The sequence below is a fragment of the Chiloscyllium plagiosum genome, chromosome 6, assembly GCF_004010195.1.
Source record: "Chiloscyllium plagiosum isolate BGI_BamShark_2017 chromosome 6, ASM401019v2, whole genome shotgun sequence".
In the NCBI taxonomy this organism is placed as follows: domain Eukaryota; kingdom Metazoa; phylum Chordata; class Chondrichthyes; order Orectolobiformes; family Hemiscylliidae; genus Chiloscyllium; species Chiloscyllium plagiosum.
In genome coordinates, this window is record NC_057715.1 from 2,589,649 (window position 1) to 2,615,016 (window position 25,368).

The 25,368-nt window shown below is 41.4% G+C and overlaps 1 protein-coding gene across 2 annotated transcripts in view; it reads left to right on the plus strand.

Annotated features, from left to right (window-relative positions):
- The window catches only part of LOC122550431 (protein diaphanous homolog 3-like), a 577,944-nt gene that overhangs the window by 470,629 nt on the left and 81,947 nt on the right, over window positions 1-25,368 (plus strand). For both annotated transcript variants that reach the window (XM_043691160.1, XM_043691161.1), the window contains 2 exons: window positions 11,144-11,239; window positions 13,052-13,111. In XM_043691160.1, the coding sequence (XP_043547095.1) occupies window positions 11,144-11,239; window positions 13,052-13,111 (156 nt within the window). The remainder of the gene's footprint in view (window positions 1-11,143; window positions 11,240-13,051; window positions 13,112-25,368) is intronic.

The following is a 25,368-nucleotide window of genomic DNA, read 5'->3' on the forward strand; positions in this document are numbered from 1 at the left end:
TAGAAGGGAAAGTAAAAGATAGGTTAGAGGAAGGAGTTGTAAATAGTTGTTAGTTAATTATTCTCTGCTATAGGCCCTGATATCATTCCAGCAATAGCTCTGAAGATTTGTGCTCCAGAACATTCCATTCCCTTAGCCAAGCTATTCCAGTACAGTTACAACACTGGCATCTATCTGATAGTATGGAAAATTGGCCATCCTGTACATAAAAAAAGGATAAATCCAACACAGCCAATTACCGCCCATCAGTTTACTTTCAATCGTCAGTAAAATGATGGAACAGAGTCATCAAACAGCACCTGCTCAGCAATAACCTGCTCAGTGACGACCAGTTTGGGTTCTGCCTACTCTGCCCATGACCTCATGACAGCCTTGGTTCAAACATGGACAAAAGAGCTGACTTTCAGAGATGAGGTGAGAGTGACAGCCCTTGATAGGTTATATTTGACCCAATGTGGCATCAAAGAGCCTTAGCAAAATTGGAATCAATGGGTATTGGGGGCAAATGTTTTAGCGGTTAAAATCATGCCTGACACCTCAGAAGATGGTCATAGTTGTTGGAGGTCAGTCATTTTAGCTCCAGAACATCTCTGCAGGAGCTCCTCATGGTAGTGTCCTAGGCTGAATCATCTTCAGCCTAATCATCTTCATCATTAATGGCCTTCCCTCCAGCAGAAGGTCAAAAGTGGGGATGTTCGCTAATGATTGCACAATATTCCGCAAATTTCACGACTCCTCAGACACTGAAGCAGTCTGTAGCCATATGCAATAAAATCTGGAGAGTATCCAGATGTGGGCTGATAAGTGGCAAGTAACATTTGTGACACACAAATGCCAGGTAATGACCATCCCCAATAAGAGACGATTTAACCATTGCCCTTGACATTCAATGGTGTTATCACCACTGAATCCCCCACTATCAACATCCTGGGGGTTATCTTTGACCAGAAATTCAACTGGACTTACCGCATAAACATAGTGGCTGTAAGAGCAGGTCAGAAGTTCGGACTTCTACAATGGGTAACTCAACAAAGCCTGTCCATCATCTACAAGGCAGAAGTTGGGAATGTGATGGAATTCCTCCATTTTCCTGGATGAGTGCAACCCCAAAAATATATTATGGCATCCAGGGTAAAGCAGCCCACTTGCATGCACAAGCATCCACTCCCTCCACCAATGACTGTCAGTAGCAGCAATGTGTACTATCTACAAGATGCCCTGCAGGAATTCACTGAAGATCTTCAAACAGCACCTTCAAATCCACAACCACTTCCATCTAGAAGGATAAGGGCAGCAGATATATTGGAACACCATCACCTGCAAGTTCCCCTCCATGCCACTCACCATCCTGACTTGGAAATATATAGGAGTTACTTTACTTTTGCCAGGTAAAATCCTGGAATTCCCTCCTTAAGCGCATTGTGGATCAACCCACAGCAGGTGGACTGTAGTGGTTCAAGATGGCAGCTCATCTCCACCTTCTCAAGGGCAACTAGGGACAGGCAATAAATGCTGACCCAGCCAGCGATGCCCACATCCCACAAATGAATACAAAATGTATTGAACGGGCTGGAGTTGGTTTCCTTGGAGCAGTGAAGCTTGACAGAGGACCTGATAGAAGTGTATCAGATAATGAGGGACATAGATAGGCTGGAAAGCAAGTTACTTTTTCCGTTCGTAAAGGGGTCAATAACTGGTGAGCATAGATTCAAGACAAGCTGGGTGGAAAGTTGAGGAGCAATGTTTCCAACTTAGAGGGTGTTAGCGGTCTGCAATTCTTTCTCTGAAAGAGGGTTGAGAAACTCTTGTAACATTTAAGATTTGTTTAGATATTCATTTACATTGCCATGGTCTCCATGGCTTTGGACCAAAGCTGAAAAATGGAATTAGTGTCGTCAGATCTTGGTTGACTGTCACAGCCACGTTGGGCTGAATCACCTCCTCCCGTGCTGTAAACTTTAATGAGTCCATGAAATCAACAGTCTTCAACCCATAGACTGGCTAATCTTTAAATCTGAAGATAATAAATTCTGGGAAAATAGTGAACGCCAGTTTGCCTGAAGTGTTGAATTCAGAGACTTTGGGGGAGATAAATATATTAGTGAACACAAATCTGTGAACAGTTTTGGGGAAGGTATTATGTAAGGAAGTAAGGGTCGAAAAGGGTTCATGCTGAGGAGATTATTAAGCAACACCCTTAACAATAATGGGATGTTACAAGAATCCTGAAAGAGGACTAGCTTTAGATATTAAAGGCGTAGGACCTAAAATTGACGATTCCCTCATAGAATCACTAACAGTGCCTATGATACCACTGTCTACGTAGTTGTTACCAATTAACACAATACACATTGTTTAAGACAAGAGCATCTTGTCAGGAGACCAGATGATTTTCCTCAATCACTCTAGACCAAGGGGACCCTGCAGAACCGTACCAAAAAAGACGATGGTTTGTGCAAATGTACCAGATTGATCTTCCCATGGGATGAGCTGTGGTTAGAGTTCACTTTACAACATCCTTAACTCCATATTCGTGTCTGTGGGCCCAGAACTAAAGCAGCATTGAATATTCATTGGTCTCAGGATAAAAAGCAATACTGGCCAATACGAAGTTTGAACTGATAATTGTGGTATTGTTGATTCCATGCTGGATCATTCTGAAATAGCTAACTGACAAACTCTGAGTGCTACTTGCCCAATATTCGCTTTGCAATGATCAATGTCAAGTACAATTGACAGGGTTGACAGCAGGTGATCCAGTGGGTAAAAACGTACAAAGAAATCTGAATCAAAAAATGTTCGAAGTACTCAGCAGTTCTGGCACCCAACCTCTGCGGAGTAAACAGAACAGTTCACCTTCTGTCTGGAGCTTTTATCAGATTAGTTATCTGACCTATTCAGTGGTTAGAAATTTAAATTAGAGTGAGGCAAAAATACATATTATGAAAAACATGTTAAAAGTTGCACTATTATAACATCCCATCACCCTGGTCACAGGGGCCAACTGAGAAAACTGAAAAGCTGTACATCAAAAAACATAGTATGATCATGAAAAAGATTTTGTCACTCACGTTTGTCCAGATTATTTCTAGGTTTAGAAGATCAGGTTCTGAATGAAATATTTGGACAGTGGAATTTCTTTTGGTAATTATAAATTTCTTCTTACAAGATATCAGTAGGCAGTGACTCCTTTTCTCACGTCTTATTGAAGATTTCTGCAAAGAATACTAATCAGTTGGTCTGATATGATAAGAGTGTAAAGAACATTATAATTCTGTTGTGGTGGTAAAATATTAGATTAGATTACATTACAGTGTGGAAACAGGTCCTTCGGCCCAACAAGTCCACACCGACCCGCCGAAGCGCAACCCACCCATACCCCTACATTTAACCCTTACCTAACACTACGGGCAATTTAGCTTGGCCAATTCACCTGACTTGCACATCTTTGGACTGTGGGAGGAAACCGGAGCACCCGGAGGACACCCACGCAGACACGGGGAGAACGTGCAAACTCCACACAGTCAGTCGCCTGAGGCGGGAATTGAACCTGGCTCTCTGGCGCTGTGAGGCAGCAGTGCTAACCACTGTGCCACCGTGTCGCCCACCAAATTAAAAAATTAAAAAATATATCATAATGTAATGGAAAAATCAATCAATGTGACATCATTGGGCGGCATGGTGGCACAGTGGTTAGCACTGCTGCCTCACAGCGCCAGAGACCCGGGTTCAATTCCCGACTCAGGCGACTGACTGTGTGGAGTTTGCACATTCTCCCCTTGTCTGCATGGGTTTCCTCCGGGTGCTCCGGTTTCCTCCCACAGTCCAAAGATGTGCAGGTCAGGTGAATTGGCCATACTAAATTGCCCGTAGTGTTAGGTTAAAGGGGTATGGGTGGGTTGCGCTTCGGCGGATCGGTGTGGACTTGTTGGGCCGAAGGGCCTGTTTCAACACTGTAATGTAATGTAATCTAATCTAATCTAATCTAATCATTTTTGCCACACTTTGGAAACAACATTGGTAGCGACTAATGAAAGTAACAGTGAATTATTCTGAATTATCTCTCTACACTTACAATTAGAAATTTTTAAAAACATAACGTTAAAAATTGCAGCTGAAATAGAGTATCTTTTTTACGTACACTTACATAGTTTGTCCAGACCAAAAAAGATATTGTTAAACTTTCCCAGAACATTTTCCTGTATAATTAATATTCTTGCAGTTGGCACATACTTGTAATATATGGGGAATGTCCGTCAGACTTAAAAATGATACTTGTGCAAATAATGATTGATTTATTGAAATAACCAATATCTGGTGTAGTAGTCAAACAGACAGTCACGAACCAGTACACCTTTCAAAATTGTAGATCGGAGATCCAAGATGGCGGTGATCTGAGAGGTCTGCTGTGCTGGGCTCTGTGGCATTTCCTGGGCAAGGTGGACCTTTACGCCCCCACCTTGCTAACCACCCCAGGAGAAAATTGATAATATAGAGTTGACAAATATCTAGAGCTTCTAAAACTGTGATTTGAAAGCTCTAAGATCAGGATGAAATTGAATAAAGGAAAGGGGTGAAAGGAGTACAGCAGGCAGGGCACTCCCTTACTATGTCGGGGGTGCCCGCAGCCACTGTTCAAACTCCCATGGCGGCCCCTTTGGATTCAACGGGGCAGCAGCATTTGCTCTCAGAGTTTGTTAAACTCCGAGAAAAATTGAAGCAGCACTGAAGTCGATATCTGCTATGCTAAAGAAGCATGAACAGACGATCCAAATACTGGACAGATGAGTGGAAGCGGTCAAGCAGAGGACAACAGCATTGGAGACTGCAGTGGAGGACTCAGGAGGACAGATCCAAATGCTGGAAGGCCAGGTTTGGGTCCTTCAGGAACAAGTGGACGACCTTGAAAATAAAAGTAAAAGAAAAATGCTGATGGGTGTCCCGAAGTGTGAGGAAGGCGAGGATCTTGTTGGATTCCTAGAGAAGTGGCTCCCGATGTTCCTATGGCTGGGGGTTAGTGTGGAGCGGGCCTACTGGATCGCAATGCCCAGGTCTCTGTTGGATCCATGCCCCCGCCCAGTCTTAGTGTGACTCCAGCACTATAAAGAAAAACAATTAATGATTGAAATAGCATGAAGACTGGGAAGAGATCCACAGGCTTTAACATACAAAGGCTCAAGAATAATGTTCTTTCAAGACTTCTCTGGAGCATAATCAAGAAGAAAAAGGCATTTGATGAAGCCAAGAGGAAATTAAGGGACCTAAACATTCAATATTCCTTGAGGTACCCGGCGGTCTTGTGTTTTGCTTACGAAGGAATGGTCTATAATTTTGATTCGGCAGAAAAGACAAAAGACTTTGTGAACTCCATAAGACCATAAGACCATAAGACATAGGAGTGGAAGTAAGGCCATTCGGCCCATCGAGTCCACTCTGTCATGCAATCATCGCTGATGGGACGGCAGAGTTAGTGTCAAAGCTGCCACATATTTCAGATGAAATCTTAAACCGAGGGGCTAACTCAGATGACTGTGAAAGAAAGATGTCATTGTTAGTACAGCCAAGGGAGTTCTCCCTCATGTCCAGGCCAGTATTGATTGTTCAGTCTCAGTGCTGAATTGGATTTTTGGGTTGAGTTTGAAGGCTGCTTATGCGCCTTGAAATAAAGGACTCAGGTCAGAGGGCGGGGGGAAGGGGCACCATTATGGACAATGGTACAGTTTTTCTTTACTTTCTCTGCCCTTTTTTAAACTCTCCCTTTTTGTGGTTATCGGTTTTATAGATTTTGGACTGCCTTGGTGTAAAACCTGATTTATTTAACATTTAGGTCGGCTGATTATTATCTGGGTTTTTTTTGCTGTTCTTTTCTGGATTGGGGGTGGCTATATCTGTGGTTAAGGTGTATGGAGATGAGGTGTGGAGGGGGAGGCTGGGTGTCAATTGTTAACTCTCAGGAATGTGAATAACATGTTCTCCTTGTCTGCGAATTGCCTGAGACTGAGGCACGCCCTCAGCTGGAAGGAGTCAGGATGGTAGTGAGAATTGGGAGGATTGCCTCCTATGGCATGGGGAGAGATCTCTAGTGAATTGGGGTTTATTTGGGTTATTGTTTAAGTTAAATGTAGTGATTAGTTCTTTTAGTTATTGTAGTTTTCATAGGAGTAGTTTTTAGATTTTATAGAGTTTTTTTTCACTTGCTGCACCGCAGATAAGCTTCCTCCTCTTGGGAAGCCATGGGCTGCTCTGAACGACCTTGGCTAGTGATCTGTTTAGGTGGTGCACCTGGAATGTAAAAGGGAGCCATTCCCCCACTTGAAAGAAAGAAGGTGTTTTCAAGCTTTAAGAAGGAAAGGGTTGACATTGTCACGCTGCAGGAGATGCATTTAACTGATAAGAAACATTTGAAATTGCAGCAGGGGGCATTATAATAGGTTATTCTTTTCCCCCTTTAGCTCTAAAAGTAGAGGACTGGTTATACTGGTAAGAAGGAACCTCCCATTCCAGGTAACTGAGCAAATTAAGGATGAACATGGATAGATCATCATTCTTAAAGCTCTAATACGGGGAGAAGAGCACAGTGCACCCTCTTAAATTTTTAATTGATGCAGTTGCCACATTATTTTGGGGTGCGCCATAAGATCATAGGAGGGGATTTTAATTCCATCTCAGTGTTTGCTAAACTCCGAGAAAAATTGAGGCAGCACTGGAGCCAATACCTGCCATGTTAAAGAAGCATACCCCAGATTTTAACTGGGGTAGACAGGATGCCAAGGGGCCTGGCGAGCACACCCATGCAAGCTGGACAGTTGGTGGACTTGTGTGAGGAGTTGGGATTGGTGGACGTGTGGAGGTATGTTCACTTTAGTGGAGGAGACTTTTCTTTCTATTCCAACCCACACAAGTGCCACAGCGAGTTGACATGTTCTCTTTGGACAGAAGATTAGTTGCAAAATTGGCAATATAACTATCTCGGACCATGCACCACTATATTTAGATGTTAAAATCAAGGGTGGCGCAATAGATGCAGGGCACTGATGCATGGACCCATTCCTGTTAAGGGATATCTAATTTGCTGAGTACATTACAAGAGAGTTCAGGGCCTTCTGGGATATCAACTTGGGTACAGCCAGTAATCATTCGGTACTTTGGGAGACCACTAAGGCATATTTACGAAGCCTGATCATTTCATATTCAACGACTAGAAAGAGGCAGAGGGGGGAGCAGCAACAGATGCTGGAGGCCCGGCTGAAGGTAGCTGAAGAAGCACATCATAATAGGCCTTCAGTGGTCAAGCTGCAGCAGGTCACGGCTCTCAGGGTTGCTCTCAACTCAGTGCACACACAGGTGGCAAAAAAAGGTCTGTTTTGCCAAACAAAGGTTGTTTGCATTTGGAGATAAGCCAGGTAGATATCTGGCTAGAAAGGAAAGTGCTTCACAATCCATTATATCTATCACAAGGTTTGTGAAGGTTTGTAGCTCAGGTTGAGGTTTAGGGTGTAGGTTTGCTCACTGAGCTGTAGGTTTGATATCCAGATGTTTCATTACCTGGTTCGGTAACATCATCAGTGGCGACCTCCAAGTGAAGCGAAGCTGTTGTCTCCTGCTTTCTATTTAAATGTTTGTCCTGGATAGGGTTCCTGGGGTTTGTGGTGATGTCATTTCCTGTTCGTTTCCTGAGGGGTTGATAGATGGTATCTAGATCTATGTGTTTGTTTATGGCATTGTGGTTGGAGTGCCAGGCCTCTAGGAATTCTCTGGCATGTTTTTGCTTAGTCTGTCCCAGGATAGGTGTGTTGTCCCAGTCGAAATGGTGTTTTTTTTCATCCATGTGTAGGGCCATGAGGGAGAGAGGGTCATGTCTTTTTGTGGCGAGCTGGTGTTCGTGTATCCTGGTGGCTAACTTTCTTCCTGTTTGTCCTACGTAGTGTTTGTAGCGGTCCTTGCATGGAATTTTGTAGATGACGTTGATTTTGTCCATGGGTTGTACTGGGTCTTTTAAGTTAGTTTTTGTTTGAGAGTGTTGGTGGGTTTGTGTGCTACTAGGATTCCGAAGGGTCTTAGTAGTCTGGCTGTCATTTCTGAAACTTCTTTGATGTATGGTAAGGTGGTTAGGGTTTCTGGCTGTGTTAGGTCTGCTTGTCGTGGTTTCTTCCTGAGGAATCTGCGGACTGCATATTTTGAGTGTCAGTTCTTCTTGAATATGTTATATAGGTGGTTCTCCTCTGTTTTCCGAAGTTCGTCTGTGCTGCAGTGTGTGGTGGCTTGTTGGAATGGTGTTCTGATACAGCTTTGTTTGTGTGTGTTGGGATGGTTGCTGGTGTAGTTAAGTATTTGGTCAGTGTTTGTCGGTTTTCTGTATACGCAGGTTTGTAGTTCTCCGTTGTCCTTTCTTTCGACTGTGACGTCCAGGAATGCGAGTTTGTTGTCGGTTTCTTCCTCCTTGGTGAACTTTATGCCTGTGAGGGTGTTGTTGATGATGTTAAATGTCTCTTCTATCTTGTTTCGTTTTGTGATGATAAAGGTGTCATCTACTTAGCGGACCCAGATTTTTGTTATGATGGTTGGTCGGGCTGTTTGTTCTAGTTTTTGCATTACCGCTTCTGCTATGAATCCTGATAGCGGAGATCCCATGGGTGTGCTGTTGGTTTGTTTGCAGTATTAGTATTACAAATGCATAAACCCATTTAAAAATTAATATAAAATATTTCAACATTTTTGCCTGTGTCCTCAGCCCAACCATCTTCAGCTGCTTCATAAATAACTTTCTATCCATCATGAGGTCAGAAGTTGGGATGTTTGCTGATGATTGTACAATGTTCAGCACCATTTGTAATCCTCAGATACAGAAACAGCCCCTGTCCAAAAAAAGCCACATCTGTACAATACCCAGGTTTTGGCTGACAGGGCCAGGTAATATTTAAACAAAGGAGTGCCAGACAATGACCATCTACAAAAAGAGAGAATCTAGCTATTGGCCTTTGACATTCAATAGCATTGTCATCTCAGATTTCCCCCACTATAAACATTCTGGGGCGACCATTGGCCAGAAACTGAACTGGATTAGTCATAAGTAAACTGTGGCTAAAAGAACATGTCAGAGGCATGGAATCTCACCTCCTGGCTCCTACAAGGCATGAATCAGGAGTGTGATGGAATACTGCCCATTTGCCTGGGTGGATGCAGCTCCAACTACACTCAAGAAGTTTGATACAATCCGTAAGAAAGCAGTCCAATTGATTTGCACTACATCTACACATACTCACTCTTCCACAAGCAATTGTAGTGATGTGTACCATCTACAAGATGCCCTGCAGAAATTATTCAAGGCTACATAGCACCCTCCAAGCACATGATCACAACCACATAAAACAGGGGATATATGGGAAGATCACTGACTGCAAGTTCTGCTCCAAGACACTCACCATTGTAACTTGGAAATATATCACCATAACTTCAAAGACATTGGATCCTGGAATTCCCTCACTAACATCATTTTGGGTCTGCTTACACCAAATGGACAGCATCTGAAATGGACTGAAGACCTGTGCTCCAGAACCGCCTGTACCACTCTTAACTACTTCAGTACAGCTACAACACTGGCAATGTAGAAAATTGTCCGGGTATGTCCTGTGCACAAAAAGCAGGACAGTATGTTTTTTTGAACAATCTGCTATAATCTCAAAAAAAATACATTCAAGTAATTTCCCTCTAATAGATGTAAGGGTAACTGGCTTATAATTTCCTGCTCTTTGTTTCTTTCCTTTCTTAAATGCACAATTTTCTAATCTGCTGGGACCCTTTCAAGTCTAAACAAATTTTGGAAGATTAGGCTCACTAATCTTCACCCATTACTTTTGAGAATGTAGAATGTGGGCCCTCTAGTCCTAAAGACTTGTCAGCCTTTTAATCTAATACTTTTCCAGCACCTTTTCCTTGATGAGAGTTATGATTTTACATTGCTCCATCGCATTTACCTCTTGACAGTTCAACTCTTTGGAGAAGTATCTTCTCCAGCTTTCCCAAACTCATTCATTTGGCAACCAACACTAGTTTTAGTTACTCTTTTCCTTTGTAAATACTTCTTCAATCTCTTACTATCTGTTTTCTGTTACTATCTCGTTTTCTGTTCTTCTCTTCTTTATAATATTTTGCTATGTAGTGTTTTGTACTGAATAAAATAAAGTAATCCTGTGAGCCTAGCTAGAATAAAATATTTATGATTTATTGTTTCAAACTTGTGTTCAAATATTTGCACAAATGTTATGTATCAATGTCAAACTCCATTTTTGATTTATTTTATTCAGATAGTTATTAAGCATTCCATTTACTACATCATTTGAGAAATGTATGCTTCATCATTTTCTTTGCTTGCTGTTTTGTGTAGGGTTTCAAATAAAATCAGCTAACATAGAATTCAAATAATATTTAGATAATTTGTTTGCTTCGAATGACAGATGATTCCTGAGACAATGATCCCATTTAAAATTGCGTAGAGTAAATAAAGGTCAACAATTTTCTCAACCTTTCACAGGTGATTTATTTAGATAAAACCTTTGCTTTGTGGTATAAGCCTGCCTGTCTGTGAAACAAAATGCCAATACAGGAAGTATTAGCTTTTGAGATGTGTTAAAGAATGATTGATTGTGTTAATGCCAGCCTCATCATCTATGTGACTGGTGAAGTGGAGAGGGAACATGACAAGAATGTGGCATAAATAGTAGATTGTGTTGACCTTTATTTCTGATCTGTGAAATAAGTCTTTTCATTTTTCGTGACAATTGTTCAACGAACACTGCAGTCCATTACAAGTGAAGCTTTTTAACATGCAAAAAGCTACCAGGCAGTTCTGGATGTTATGCAACTCATCGTGTGACAAAATCTGTTCAATCTAACTGTTTTTACCCATTGAAAGTAACAATCAAAGGTGAATCAATTCAACTTCGATCTTCATTTATTGGCTATGACCAAATCTAAAACATGACTAACCTTGGTAAAAGGAAAACTGATTTCTGATTAAGTTAAGGGCTTGTCTGGTTCTGAAATTGCTGGGTTTAGTCATAACATAGTGGTCTTTCCCTGTTCGATTTGACATTGCTATGGTAACCCTTGGGGCTAATAAAATTCCCTCAATCCTTTCCCACAGAGGGTGATGAGACAGGAGTGATGGATAGCCTGCTAGAGGCCCTGCAGTCAGGTGAAGCATTCAGAGACCGAAGGAAACGGACAGCAAGGCCTAAAGGTGAGTTCTGTGCCTATTTGATGTTGTTTCAAAGGGAATTAAGGTGCATTGTGCTCATACTGTTCCCCAGAAAAGATAAATTTTCAAAAATAGATTGAAATGGCAGGGCACAGAACCTGTCAATGTCAGGAGATAACTTAATATTCTTCTTCAGATGGCTCCTGTCAGAAAGTTGTTAATTCCACTTGGCTATTGTCAGCACTTGTTTGCAAATCAATGCAATGAAGTAAACTTCGTGTTCATAATGACAAGTTTTATGTTCTGTAACATATGCAACCCATCTCTTGCTTTAATACAATTAACTATCAAATTAACTAGCTATGAAGAGAGGTTGAGTAGGTTAGGTTTGTTTTCATTAGAAAAAGGAGATTGAGTGGGGACCTGATTGAGATTTACAAAATCATGAATGATATAGGTAGGGTGGATAGAGACCCAGGGTGAAGGATTCAATAACGAAGAACAAAGAAAATTTATAGCCCAGGAACAGGCCCTTCGGCTCTCCAAGCCTGAGCCGATCCAAATCTACTGTCGGTCAATTCCGACAGGTCACGCTTTCAAGGTGAGAGGTGGAAAATTCAAGGGGGATACACACAGCAAGGACTTCACACAGAGGGTGGTGGGCGTCTGGAACGTGTTGCCAGCAGAGGTGGTAGAGGCAGGCACGGTAGATTCATTTAAGATGTGTCTGGACAGATGCATGAGTAGGTGGGGAGCAGAGGGATACAAATACTTAGGAATTGACTGACAGGTTTAGAACATAGAACATAGAACAGTATAGCAGAGAACAGGCCCTTCAGCCCACGATGTTGTGCCGACCACTGATCCTCATGTATGCACCCTTAAATTTCTGTGACCATATGCATGTCCAAGAATCTCTTAAATATCCCCAATGACCCTGCTTCCACAACTGCTGCTGGCAACGCATTCCATGCTCTCACAACTCTCTGTGTAAAGAACCCGCCTCTGACATCCCCTCTATACTTTCCTCCAACCAGCTTAAAACTACGATCCCTCATGTTAGTCATTTCTGCCCTGGGAAATAGTCTCTGGCTATCGACTCTATCTATGCCTCGCATTATCTTGTATACCTCAATTAGGTCCCCTCTTCTCCTCCTTTTCTCTAATGAAAAAAGTCCGAGTTCAGTCGACCTCTCCTCATAAGATAAGTCCTCCATTCCAGGCAGAATACTGGTAAACCTCCTCGGAACCCTCTCCAAAGCATCCACATCTTTCTTATAATAGGGCGACCTTATTATAGGGTTTAGACAGTAGATTTGGATCGGCTCAGGCTTGGAGGGCTGAAGGGCCTGTTCCTGGGCTATAAATTTTCTTTGTTCTTCTTTCTTTGTTATTTACAAAGTCACTCAATAAGTAAAGTGATTAATGTCTATCCATGCTATTTGTAATGCCAAGAGATATCCTAAAAATAAACTTTTTCATATTTGGCACATATTTCCATATTAACAGGGTGACACGGTGGCACAGTGGTTAGCACTGCTGCCTCACAGCGCCTGAGACCCGGGTTCAATTCCCGCCTCAGGCGACTGACTGTGTGGAGTTTGCACGTTCTCCCCGTGTCTGCGTGGGTTTCCTCCGGGTGCTCCGGTTTCCTCCCACAGTCCAAAGATGTGCAGGTCAGGTGAATTGGCCATGCTAAATTGCCCGTAGTGTTAGGTAAGGGATAAATGTAGGGGTTGTGCTTCGGCGGGTCGGTGTGGACTTGTTTCCACGCTGTAATGTAATCTAATCTAAAATCTAATCTAATCTAAACAGACATATCGATTTCATTTATTTGTATCATGTCTCTTACAGATACTCAAAAGACTACAAGTCCAAGATCACAATGGCCTGTTTTGAAATCTTGGAACCAGGGTAAAAAAAGAAATTCTATATTAATATGCATGTTCTTTTCATTGCTTGGGTCTAACTCACCTAAATTATTTGCAGGAGTTTTCTCAAAAATGAACCTATGTAAATTTCTATAATTCAATGTTTATACACTAGAGAGATTTACTCAAAGCTTCCTTTTCTTTACAAATCACTTTTCAATTAACACAATTTCACTGTTCATGTCATCAGAGTCTAGTAAGATATACTTTATTCAGCAAGTGTGCTAAGAGATTTTGAAGGATTTTAAACTAAGAAATCTGTGGGCTAAATTATATTATCAGGCTATTTCCAAACCTCTTCAACCCCATAGGTAATATATTTCATGGAGTTAATGGTCAACCAAACCTCCTTAATGCCGCAATTATTTATCTCATATTTCATTGATCTTGTTCGGCAGGTATCATATTTCATTAAATGTTTAGAGTTTTCATTTTGCAATATGACAGAGGAGTCTGGTGAGACATTAGAATGGTTTAAAATTAAGCTTGTTCAAAAAAAGATGGTGGAAAGATAAGCCGAGCAACCACAAGCCAGGTTAACTTTGGTCATGGGTAAACTTTGAGAAACATTCTAATATCCCATTCTGAGGAAAGGCCATGTGACCCAAAATGTGAACTGTGATTTCTGTCCACAGATGCTGCCAGACCTGCTGAGCTTTTCCAGCATTTTCTGCTTTTGCTAGCAAAACATTAATTTGATACAAAATTGAGAGTCATGTTAAAGAATGAAGGTTAAGTAAGGAAAGCCAGCATGGATTTAATAGAAAATCATGTTCAACAAACTTGCTGGAGTTTATTGACGAGATAACAGAGGGGGTTGAAGAGAGCAATGCACATGATGCAGCACACATAGACTTCTTTAACTTAGTTACAACTCAAATTTCCTTTTATGAAGATTAGTGGTGTTTAATAGCACCATACAGCAGACCTGTGAGCAAAGTTAGAGCTCATGGAACGATTCAAGTCCTTTGGCACCATCCTTGCGACCAGGGGAGACTGAAAGGTTATTCTGCAATTACTACTCTCACTTCCTTAGACTTTCTTTGGTACAGTGTACATTCATATCTAGATTCATGTGGATTGTGACTGAACTCATTATAATCACAAACCTACCGACACATAACCTTTCACCTCTGAGCTTACCAAGAATCCATCCACCTCTGCCTTAAAAGTATTCAAAGATTCTTCCACTGCCTTTCCAGGAAGAGAGTTTCAAGTATGTAAAGTCTACTAGAAAAACATTCACCTCATCTGTGTTTGCAAATAAGCATTGTCCATTTAAAAAAGCAACCCTTAGTTCAAGATAATCCAAAATGAAGAAACATCCTTTCCACATCTATCCTTCCAAAACCCTTCAGTATCTTAGATGTTTCAATAAAGTTACTCATACATTTCTAACCTTGACATAGGGTGTCACTGAGGAAAGATTGAGGATTGACCTGCCTAGCATGAAGGAAATATTAGAAAGGAAAAAAGAGACTTGCAAAAGAAAGTTGATTAACACAAGTCACCAGTTGTTAAACTGTTGAAGAAAAGAATGGGTGCTTGTTACAAGACATTATTGGAGATCTTCTAAGCATGATGCCTTGTATGAGAAGTTATAAAAGTGTTAAATAAGAACAATTTTTGTATGGGCCATTTTATGATTAACATTGGTTAGCTACAAGAAAAAAAGAGAGTCGGCATAAATTAATCCTTTGCTAGCTGGCAAGATGCAACACATAGTGTACCACAGGTATCAGTGCTGGAAGCTCAAATATTAGCAATTTATATCAATCACTTGGATGAAGAGAGCAAAGATATGCTTTTGTTAAATTTGCTGATGACACAAAGAGAAGCAGAAGAGTTAGTTGTGATGATGATATAAAAAGGTTACAAAGGTTTGTAGGTAGTGTAATTGAGTAGGCAATGATCTGGTAAATTAAGAATATAAAAAGAAATATTAACCAGTTGGTGAATGGCTGCAAAGCTCTGAGATGCACAGGGATCTTGGTATCCACATTCATGATTCCAATAAAATATGGGTAAGTTGGCAGTTATCCACTTCGGTACAAAAAGACAGACTGTTACTTAAATGATGATAGATTGGGAAATGTTGATACCTATATACAGCAGAGACTGAAAGCAAACCTTCAGATCTAGCAAGCAGTTAGTAAGGCAAATGCTATTTGACCCTTACTGCAAGAGAAATTGAGTACAAGAGCCAAGATGTTTTGCTGTGGCTGTGCAGGGCCTTGGTGAACACCCACCATTACCAAAGGAAATATATACTTGCCATTGAGGGATGACAGTGACGATTCACTACATTGATTTCTGTGATTTGAGGGAAGATTGACTTAATGAGGCCTGTTGTCACTGCAGTTTAGAAGAATGAAAGGAAATCTAGAAAACATAGAACGTAGGAAACATGGAAAATAGAAGGGGCCACTCACCCATTTGTGTCCTTTCTGGATTTCCATGACTGATCCTCTAATTCAGTGCCAACTCCTTGCCCTTACTCCTTGACATCTTTAGCTTCTAGAAATCTATTTCGTTATGAAATATATTCAATGAATTTGCCCCCAATGCTTTCCGGGGTAGAGAAGTCCACAGATTCAGTTCCCTCTGAGTAAAGAATCACATTGAAAAGTATAAATTTCTGAAGCATTGGCCAGACTGGATGCAGGGATGATGTTTTTCCTTTGCTTCGGGGTCAAGATTAAGGGGGTCACAGTCACCGGTTATGAGCTAGACCATATGGGATTGAGATGAGGCCAAATTTCTTCACTCAGAGTGTGATAAACCTGTGGAATTCTCCATCATATAAGGCAATGGAAGCCAAGTCTCTGAAAATGTTCTAAGAAATAAATAGATTTCTAGGCAGTAAAGGTGTCAATGGTTATGGAGAAAATCTGAGCATGTTATTGAGATAGAAGCTTAACTTTAATCACATTGAGTGGCAGAGCAGGCTCAGTGGGCTTAATGGCCATGATTTATGACAATTTCTATGTTTCTATGAATTGTAAGATGTTAGTATCCAGATGCAGCAAATAATTAGAAAAGTTAGTAGATATTATTGTTACTTGCAGGGGGATTTAACACAGAAGTAGGATTGTTATTCCAAGACACTGGATGATAGCTGAAGTGTTACTTAAAGTATTAATGTCTTTAGTTAAGCAAAGGTATAAATGGATTGGAAGCAGTTTAGGAAATCCTTTTTAGACTAATACCTGGGCTAGGCAGGTTGGTTTACGAGGTCAGCCAGACTAGTATGTAAGTTTGCTCACTGAACCTGAAGGTTTGTTTTCAGATGTTTCATCACCATACTAGGTAACATCATCAGTGAGAGTCTCTGGTGAAGCGCAGTGGTATGTTCCACCTCTCTATTTATAGGTCTTGGTTTCTTAAGGTAGGTGATGTTGTTTCTGGTTCTTTTTTCAAGGGCAGGTAGATGGGATCTAATTTGATGTGTTTATTGGTGAAGCTCTGGTTAGAATGCCATGTCTCTAAGAATCCTCATGCGTGTCTGTTTCACCTGTCCTGGGATGTGTGTGTTATCCCAGTCAAAGTGACATGACCCACTATCTCTAGTTTCCATACATACAGACAAAGAAGGACACCACTTTGATTGGGACAACACACACATCCTAGGACAGGCAAAACAAAGACAAGCATGAGAATTCTTAGAGGCATGGCACTCGAACCAGAACTCCATCAATAAACACATCAATTTAGATCCTATCTTCACCGGAGACTCTCACTAATGATACCTAGTATGGTGACAAAACATCTGAAAATAAACCTTCAAGCTCAGCAAACTACCTTGCATACTTATCATCAACCTGAGCTACAAATCCTGTCAAAAATCGCGAAACCAGATATCTGTGTAGTGGAATTTAGAAGACTAAGAAGTGATTTAATTGAAACATTTCAGATCCTGAGGAGTCTTGACAAGGTGGATGTGGCGAGCATGTTTCCTCTTCTGAGAATGCCTAGAATTAGGCGTTATTGTTTAAAAGTAAGTGGCCACTCTTTTAAGAAGAGATGAGGAGACATTTTTTCCTCACAAGAGTCGTCCATCTTTGGAACTCTCTTCCTCAAAAGGTAATAAAAGCAGAGACTTCAAATATTCTTAGAGCAGAGGTAGATCAATTCTTGATAAACAAGGAAATGAAGAATAATCAGGGACATGTAAGTATGTGGGTTAACCAGAGTCAGCCATGATCTTATTGAGTGATGGAGCAGTCTTGAATGATCAAGTGGCCTACACCTGCTCTGACTTCCTATGTTCGTATGGAGGTTTTCCCTATTTGCTCTGCACAGACCCCTCCAGATTTTGAATATCTCAGTCCAGTCTACTACAACAGCCACAGAAACTTCAAGATCAAAATTCACAACACAAGTATTCATTTCAACATCATTGAAGCTCCACTATCAAGTTTTAATCTTTATGGTATGGCATTTTGTGGACGTTCTGCGGACAAATTACTGCTTTTAATTTTTTGCTTTGTTACTTGTTTTGTCCTAGTTAATACTTTAAGAAAAAAATGCCTGTAATTTCCCTTGTTGTATTAACATCTATTAAAATATAAATTCCTGATCATTTGGAATAAATGACATTTCTTCATTCCTTTCATAAAAGAATTTCTAAGGTTTGGAAATGCCTTGATGGATATTTATAATTGTTCAGTTCAAGCCAGCACTCTTCACTACTGGGAGAAACTTAACTATTTTGACAGCATCTTGGGAGAGAGAAACAGATTTAACATTTTGAGTCAAATATGACTCTTCTTTGGAACTGAATTCAATGTGGAGGATTCCCAGGAAACATTGACCTTCTCTCTCCACAAATGCTGCCAGACCTGCTGAGTCCCTCAAGCGCGCTCTGTTTTTATTTCCAATATCCAGTCTCCACAGTATTTCACTTTATTGCTCTATTAGTTGACTTATATGCAATGTCAGCATACAATAAAACGTGTATAGCACAAAAGACCCGACAAGGAGTGCACCAAAATGAGTCAAGCTATGGACCAGAAATATGGACCATAAATAATGCTGTCACTTCAGGAACCTACATTCTTCTTCATAGGACAATATTCCTGTTTTTGTTTGCTGTAAGCACATGAAGTGAAATTGTGCTAGCAAATTCCAATCTAATTCCCAACTACATGCTTTTCAAACTGTACATACACGAACACACACTGAATGAAACCTCCTTGCAAAAGGCCTTATGTGTAGGCCATGTGGCATGTAACACTGGTAATGGTGAAGCAAAAGAGGCTGCTCAGAGGTTTGATTGAGATCATTGAGGCAAAGGACAGATCATCTTACTGTGCATCAATTCATGTTTGCTGTAGAAATTCAGGTTCTGTTACTGAATAAAGCTTCAAACTGTTCTATTCATAGTGATAATATTCCTCAGCATGAAGAAACTGTGTGTGGTTTTTCCTTCAGAATGAGAATGATACTCATTCATGGGAAGAACCTGCACATGACATCTTTAATGCGGGGAAGCTATTGTGCTCCAGCTATCACATGGTTCTGGTTTACTCAGGAACTGTCCTGGTCTGAACCGGCATGTCTTATCCATGGGAATCCTCAACATTAACACCACAGCCCACAACATCTTGTGGCCTGAGGCCAAACATGAGCAAGGAAGCCTGCTATTGATCACATCCACTCTCTTATCCTCCACCCAGGTTGATGCAGAGTTCCTCCATGTTAAATTTCAATTGGAAGACGTATTGCGAATGACGAGGGCACAGAATCTAAGGGGCAACTTTTTCACGCAGAGTGTGCTGTGTGTATGAAATGAGCTGCCAGAGGAAATACGGAGGCTGCTACAATTCCAGCATTCAAAAGTCATCTGGATGGGTATGTGAATAGGAATGGTTTAGAGGGATATGGGCCAAGTGCTAGCAAATGGGACTAGAATAGGTTAGGATATCTGGTCGGCATGGACAAATTGGACTGGAGGGTCTGTTTCCGTGCTATACATCTCAATGACTCTTAAGAGACGCCATCATCTTCAGTGATGTGGGGGTCTCAACGGTGCAAGTCAGAAGTGCCAAGAGGATGATCCATTTCAGTTTCCTCCTGAGATTCCTGGCATCACAGATGCCTGTTTTTAGCCAATTCAATTCACTCGATGTGAAATCAAGAAACACCTAAAAGTACAGTGTATTTGAAATGCTATGGGCCCTGACAACATTCCAGCAATAGCGCTAAAGGCTTGTGCTTTACAACTGCCTGAACTCCTAGTCCTGCTGTTCCAGTACAGCTGCACTTAGGAATCTACTGGCATTGTGGAAAATTGCTCAGGTATGTCCATTATGTAAAAAGCAGGAAACATCAATGACTGTCCCATCAGTTGCTATCAGTCATTGGAAAGTGATGGTAGCATCCATGAACAGTGCTATCAAGAGGAATGCACTCAGCAAGAATCTGCTCATTTTAAATCCTTACAGGGTCATTCAGCTCCTGACCTCAGTACAGCATTGATCCATATATGGAGAAAAGAACTGAACTTCAGAGAGGAGATGACTGTGACCACCCTTGCCATCAAGGTAGCATTTGACCAACCAAGCATGGGATCAGGAACAGAGTAAATCTACAATGTGTGGTATAAGAATTTGAGATCACCACTGATGCATAGTGGGATCAATTTTTCTACAAGATACAAGATGCAATATCTTACCAAGCCTTCTATGACTGGACCTTCCAGACCTGAGACATCGATCACTTAGAAAGAGATTAATGTCTGCAAGTTGCATTGCTCCAACTTTCAAAAGCTGCTTTAGCTGCATCTTTGTAATCATGATCTCTCTTACCTTAAAGCACAAGGGCAGCAGATAGTTGAGATAGCTGTGCATGTCAGATTGAAAAGTGAGTGTCTCAGAGAAGGACAATAACTAATATGAATGTGGAAGTAATTGATGTAGAGCATGTGAGTGAGGGACAGATTGTAGGAGGGTAACACTGTGAGAGAACGAGTGAGTGCATATGAAAGAGAGGGAGGCATGTGGAGCAAGCTCCCTTCCAAGCCACAGACGATGCTGCCTTGGGACTATTCTTCTGAACCTTTACTGTCACAAAGTCCTAGAACTCACTTCTTGACAGCACTGATGGAGTCCCTACACCACATGTACTGCAACAGCTCAGGGAGGCAGCTGACTACAACTACCTTAAGGACAATTACAGGTGGACAATGAATGCTGGCCTTCCCAGTAATGCCCGCATCCCATGAAAACATTAAAATCAATACTGGACTTTTTTGTTGTTGAACATCCTCCAGTGATGTACCATCATTGCCTCTGTGAATAATTAAAATTAAAGATAAATTTGCACTTTGGATAAGCACTTTGTTTCCCTGATATGAAATGGCATTCTTTTCTCAAAACAAGTCAAAAGTTTTTTTTATTACAAACATCTGGCAGCATAAATAAGTGAAGGACACAGTCCTTTAAGGGAATTACAGTACACATTTCCAAGGCAAAAGGACCCACTGTGTGAGGGTAAAATACACTGAATGTGAACTACATTCTCCCATACTGGTTATAGCTGACTGGCTGCTTTACCTCTAGGCTTCCCCTGCTGGTTGAGGTTAGCTCTTTCTATGTTTACCAATCACAACTGGAGTAGATTTCAGGCAAATACTGTAAGGTTTTTAGATTTTACTGTAAAATATTCTTAATGGCTTTTTAAAATTAATTTCCACTATCTATGAATAAGTCTTAGTTGGTGTCAATGTTTCTAGTTTTGTGCATTTTAATAAAAAATGTAGGCATAGTTGGCAAAGGTGTAATGCCAAAGCAAGCACCTGCCTACCTTATTTTATTTATTCATGATGTAAGTGGAGCAAAAGATCCTACTATCATCACAACAATGACAGAGATAAAGGAAATGTTCATAAAGAATTTTGAGTAGTTCAGGACATCTCCCTGTTTGGTATGTCAAAATTCATTCGTTGCCATCACTTAGTTCTGTTTTCATATGTTCAATTGAGGGTGACTACAGCTTTCTATTATGTCACTATTGTAAATGGCTTTAAAACAAATTTGGGCAACAATAAGCCACCCTTAGCCTGCCAAGTGATCCTCTCCAGCCAGCCACCCAGGCTTCAAACACAGGAGGGGCAAGTGGACAAATCTGCAAGGAAATGCTCTTCCAATCAGACCCTTTTCTCTCCTGCATTTACTGCTGAGATTTTCACTCACAAGCAAATACAGGAGAAAATATAGCTCAGAAGCAGAACATGCTTGAGAAACTCAGCAGGTCTGGCAGCATTTATGAAGAGAAAGTAGAGTTAACATTTTGAGTGACCATTCTGAAGAATTGTTCTGAAATGTGCTTTCTCTCTACAAATGCTCTAGACCTGCTGAGTTTCTCCAGCATATTCTGTTTTTGTTGCAGCCTTCTAGCAGATTGTTGTTTCATTTAGGAGAAAGTACAGCCTCTGATTGGAAGGGCAGTTTGCAGTGCACTTATGAGTAAACTGAGGCCTGTGCATGGGAAGTGGTAACCACATTGGCCATCAGACTGGCTGGAGGGTGGAGAATAGGGGCAGAGAGTGCAAAAAATGAGCTGTTTGCCAGGCAGCTGCAGGAGAAAGAGGAACTGAAATGCCAGTGCAGAGCAAGGAAAAGAGGCTCCAAGACGTCTAACAGGTGGAGGGAAAAGTTGAAGAATGGGTCAGGAGGAAGACATGGTACTCCACTCAAGCAGTGCCCCATTGAAGGAGCAGTCAGGATGGTAGAACAGAACAGCTGGGCCTAGGGGTGGTGTGTGTGTGTGAAACTGAATAAGGGAAAATGAGAGATTGTGCAATTGAGTGAGTAATAAAGAGGGAGCTGGATGTGAGAGTGTATGCAGAAAGGAGCATGCATGAGAAAGCCAGTTTCCAGGTGGAAACAAGCTTGTGAGGCAGAGTGTGTAGAAGGGAGCAAATGTGAAAGTAAGTGTGTCCAGGAGAGCCAAAGGGTGAGAGTATCCAGGAGGAAGCACAGGTGAGACAGTGTGCAGCAGGGAGTGTTAATGTGAGAGAATATGGAAGGAAGCAAGTATTTAGAGAGTGTGTGGGGAAAGGAGCTATCATTTAGAGAGTATGCAGGAGGGAGTAACTGTGAGAATGAGTATGTGTGGAAGGGTGCAAGTGTGTGTGCGCGCACGAGGATCCGAGCATTTAAAGAGTGTGTGTAGAATGATCATAAGAAGTTGTGTGGGGGGTAAAGTGAGTGTCCAGAGGGTGAGCGAAAGAGGAAGTCTGTAAGAACAGGAGGGAATGAGCATGAGGGAGTGTGCACCAGAGGGAGCGAGCGTTTTAGAATGTGTGCCTGGGAGGGTTGGAATGTGAGTGTGCATATAGCAATCAAAGCGAGAGTCTCAAAGAAGGGCAATAACTAGTGTGAATGTGAAACTGAAGGATGTAGAGTGTGTAAGTAAGGTGGGGGGCAGGGAATGTATAAGGATGTAATTGTGAGAGCATGTGTGTAAATGATGCCGGCATGGCACCCTCCCTCATCTCTATCCAGGACCCCAAAAAGTCCTTCCAGGTGAGTCAGAAGTTCTCCTGCCTCTCCTCCAACCTAGCTTACTGTATCTAGTGCTCCCGATGTGGTCTTCTCTGCATCAGGGAGACCAAATGTAAACTCAGGGCACATTTCGCTGAGCACCTCAGCCAGGGACCGACCTGACCACCTAGTCACCGCCTATTTCATTTCCCCTTCCCACTCCCTTTCCAACATGACCATCCTCGGCCTCTTCCATTACCACAGCAAATCAGACTGCAAATTGAAGGAACAACACTTCATCTTCTACCTGGGCAGCCTACAGCCCAGATGATTCCAATTTCAAATGACCTCCCATCCCATCACCCAACTCCCTTTCCAGACCCCCACCCCCCACCCCTTCCATTCCTCTGACTGACCCTTCCTTCCAGCTACCAACCGGATTCATTCCTCCCATCGACCAACCAGGCCATACCTTCTACCTATGTTCACCTATCACTACCTCATCACTCCGCCCCCTCCTCACCCACAACTCTTCCCCCATCTACCCCCTTTATCTGCAGCTCCCCTTATACCCAACCCAAGCCCTGAAGGAGGATTACACCAGCGATGTTGACTTTACCACCTCCTGAGGCTGCCTGGATTGCTGTGTTCTTCCAGCCTCCTGCCTGTCTATCTTGGAATCCAGCATCTGCAATTTTTTTTGTCTCTACATGATGGAGGGATTAAAGGTAAAGGAGTGATGGAGAGTGAGTGAGTGTCGGTGAGGGATAGAGAGTGTATGAACGAGGAAGAGACCATGAATGAATGAGTGAGTTGAATGTGGGATGGGGGCATGTGGAGTATGTGGGTCAAAGAGGGGTTGAGAATGAATGAGAAAGAGAATGATTGAGGAAGGAATAGAGCATGTCTGAGTGAATGAGGAGAGAAAGAGACTATGTGCACACAAGTGAGTGAGATTGAGAGTGAGCCAAAGCAATTTCCCCCCACCCCCCCCCTCCCCCCGACCCCTTCCACTCCTCCCATAGCCTAACATTATCCATAAAGCAGATGGAGAATGGAGGAGACCACAGGCTGAAAGGCAATGTGTATGAGGTATGAGGTCCAGAGCCCAGCTTGGATTCTGCCTCACTAGAGGCTAATGCAAGTCTAGTATTAGTTTAACTTAATATCTTAACTCAACCCTGGTCCCCTCCCCTTTCCTGATAATCAGAACATTGGGTCTACCCTGTCTCGCTACTTTCTGTCTCCAGCTCTGCTTCTTAATCAAGAAGGCAATAAATGTTTTATTAGTTAACTCTGTTGCAAGCACTTTTTAATTGTCAGTTTTATTAATTAGTCATTTATTGATGTTATTGGCTTTGCTTCTTTTCTCCCCCTGAAGCTCATGATTACTGTTGTGCCAATCTTACCTGTCTAAAATTTACTCTTAGGGACCTGAGTAAAGCGAATGACAATTTGCAATGTGGCTCTCTGTGTGAAAAGGTTTGGCAACCCTGGTTTATAACTCTTGTACAAAAGTCACATTAGAGAAGCCAGTACATTTAACAAAATTATTGTTCCATGAAACAAATCAACAAATCCCCAACATAAACTTTAAACAGTGCAATAAGCAGTTGTGACTTTATAAACTGTTCGAGCAGTTACAAATGCATGTGATTTGCGATCATCGATTATGTTAAGATTGATTTACAACAGGTCACATACAAATATAGAGCCAGTCATTGTTTCCCAGAACATAGCCTACAGGTCCTTATAGTCTGGGTACAGATGTGTTGAATTAATTTGCACCACATATAAATACTCCCATTTGAGATTCATTCAGCATCAGTAGTTTAAATGTTTAGAGAAAAAAATTAGTTTTCATCATGTGTTGCAATAAATAGTTATGTTATGGCTATTCTATAAAAAAGCAATCATTAACAAGCTCAATATTTAAAATACAGGCTATCAACTATATATAGTATCTTTAACTTAATAAAACGGTCCTTCATAAAAGCATTCTGAAATAAAATGTAACACTGAGCCATTTAAAGAAATAATATGCCAAGTGACTGAAAGCGTGGTCGAAGATGTTAATTTGGAAGGTACCTCAAAAGGAGAAAAGCAAAGTAAATAGGAAGAGAAGTGTAGGGAATGAATTCTAGGGCCCAGACAATGGAAGACACCAGTTAGTGCAAGGATTAAAGCTGGAACTATTCGGTTTCAAAGGTATCAAAGGCAAGAATAAAATTTCAGCAGCAGATGAACTGAAGCTAAAGTGAAGTGAGGGTATGTTAACAAGCAGTTATAGCACAAGTATGTGATTGTGAGATTATACCTGGAGTATTGTATACAGTTTAGATCTTCTTACCTAAGAGAGAATATACTTGCCATGGGGCAAGTGCAACAAAGGTTCACCAGACTCATTCTTGGAAATTGAGCTATGAAGAGCGATAGAAGAAACCAGGCCTTTATTCTCTAGAGATTAGAAGAATAAGCTATAGTCATTGACAAACATTACATTTTTACAGAGCTTGTCAGTGTTGACTGGATTGTGATGAACTAAAGAACACAAGTCTCTTTATAAGTGTCTGCCATTTAGGACTGAGATTAGGAAGAATTTCTTCACACTGAGGTCAGAGAACCATTGCGATTCCCAACTTTGAGGTTTGAAAATCAATAATGACAAAAGCAGGGGTTCCATTATCTTGGACGACCCAGCACTGGCCTAATAATTAGTTCATTGGTTTGTAATTCAGGAGGCCTTCTGGAA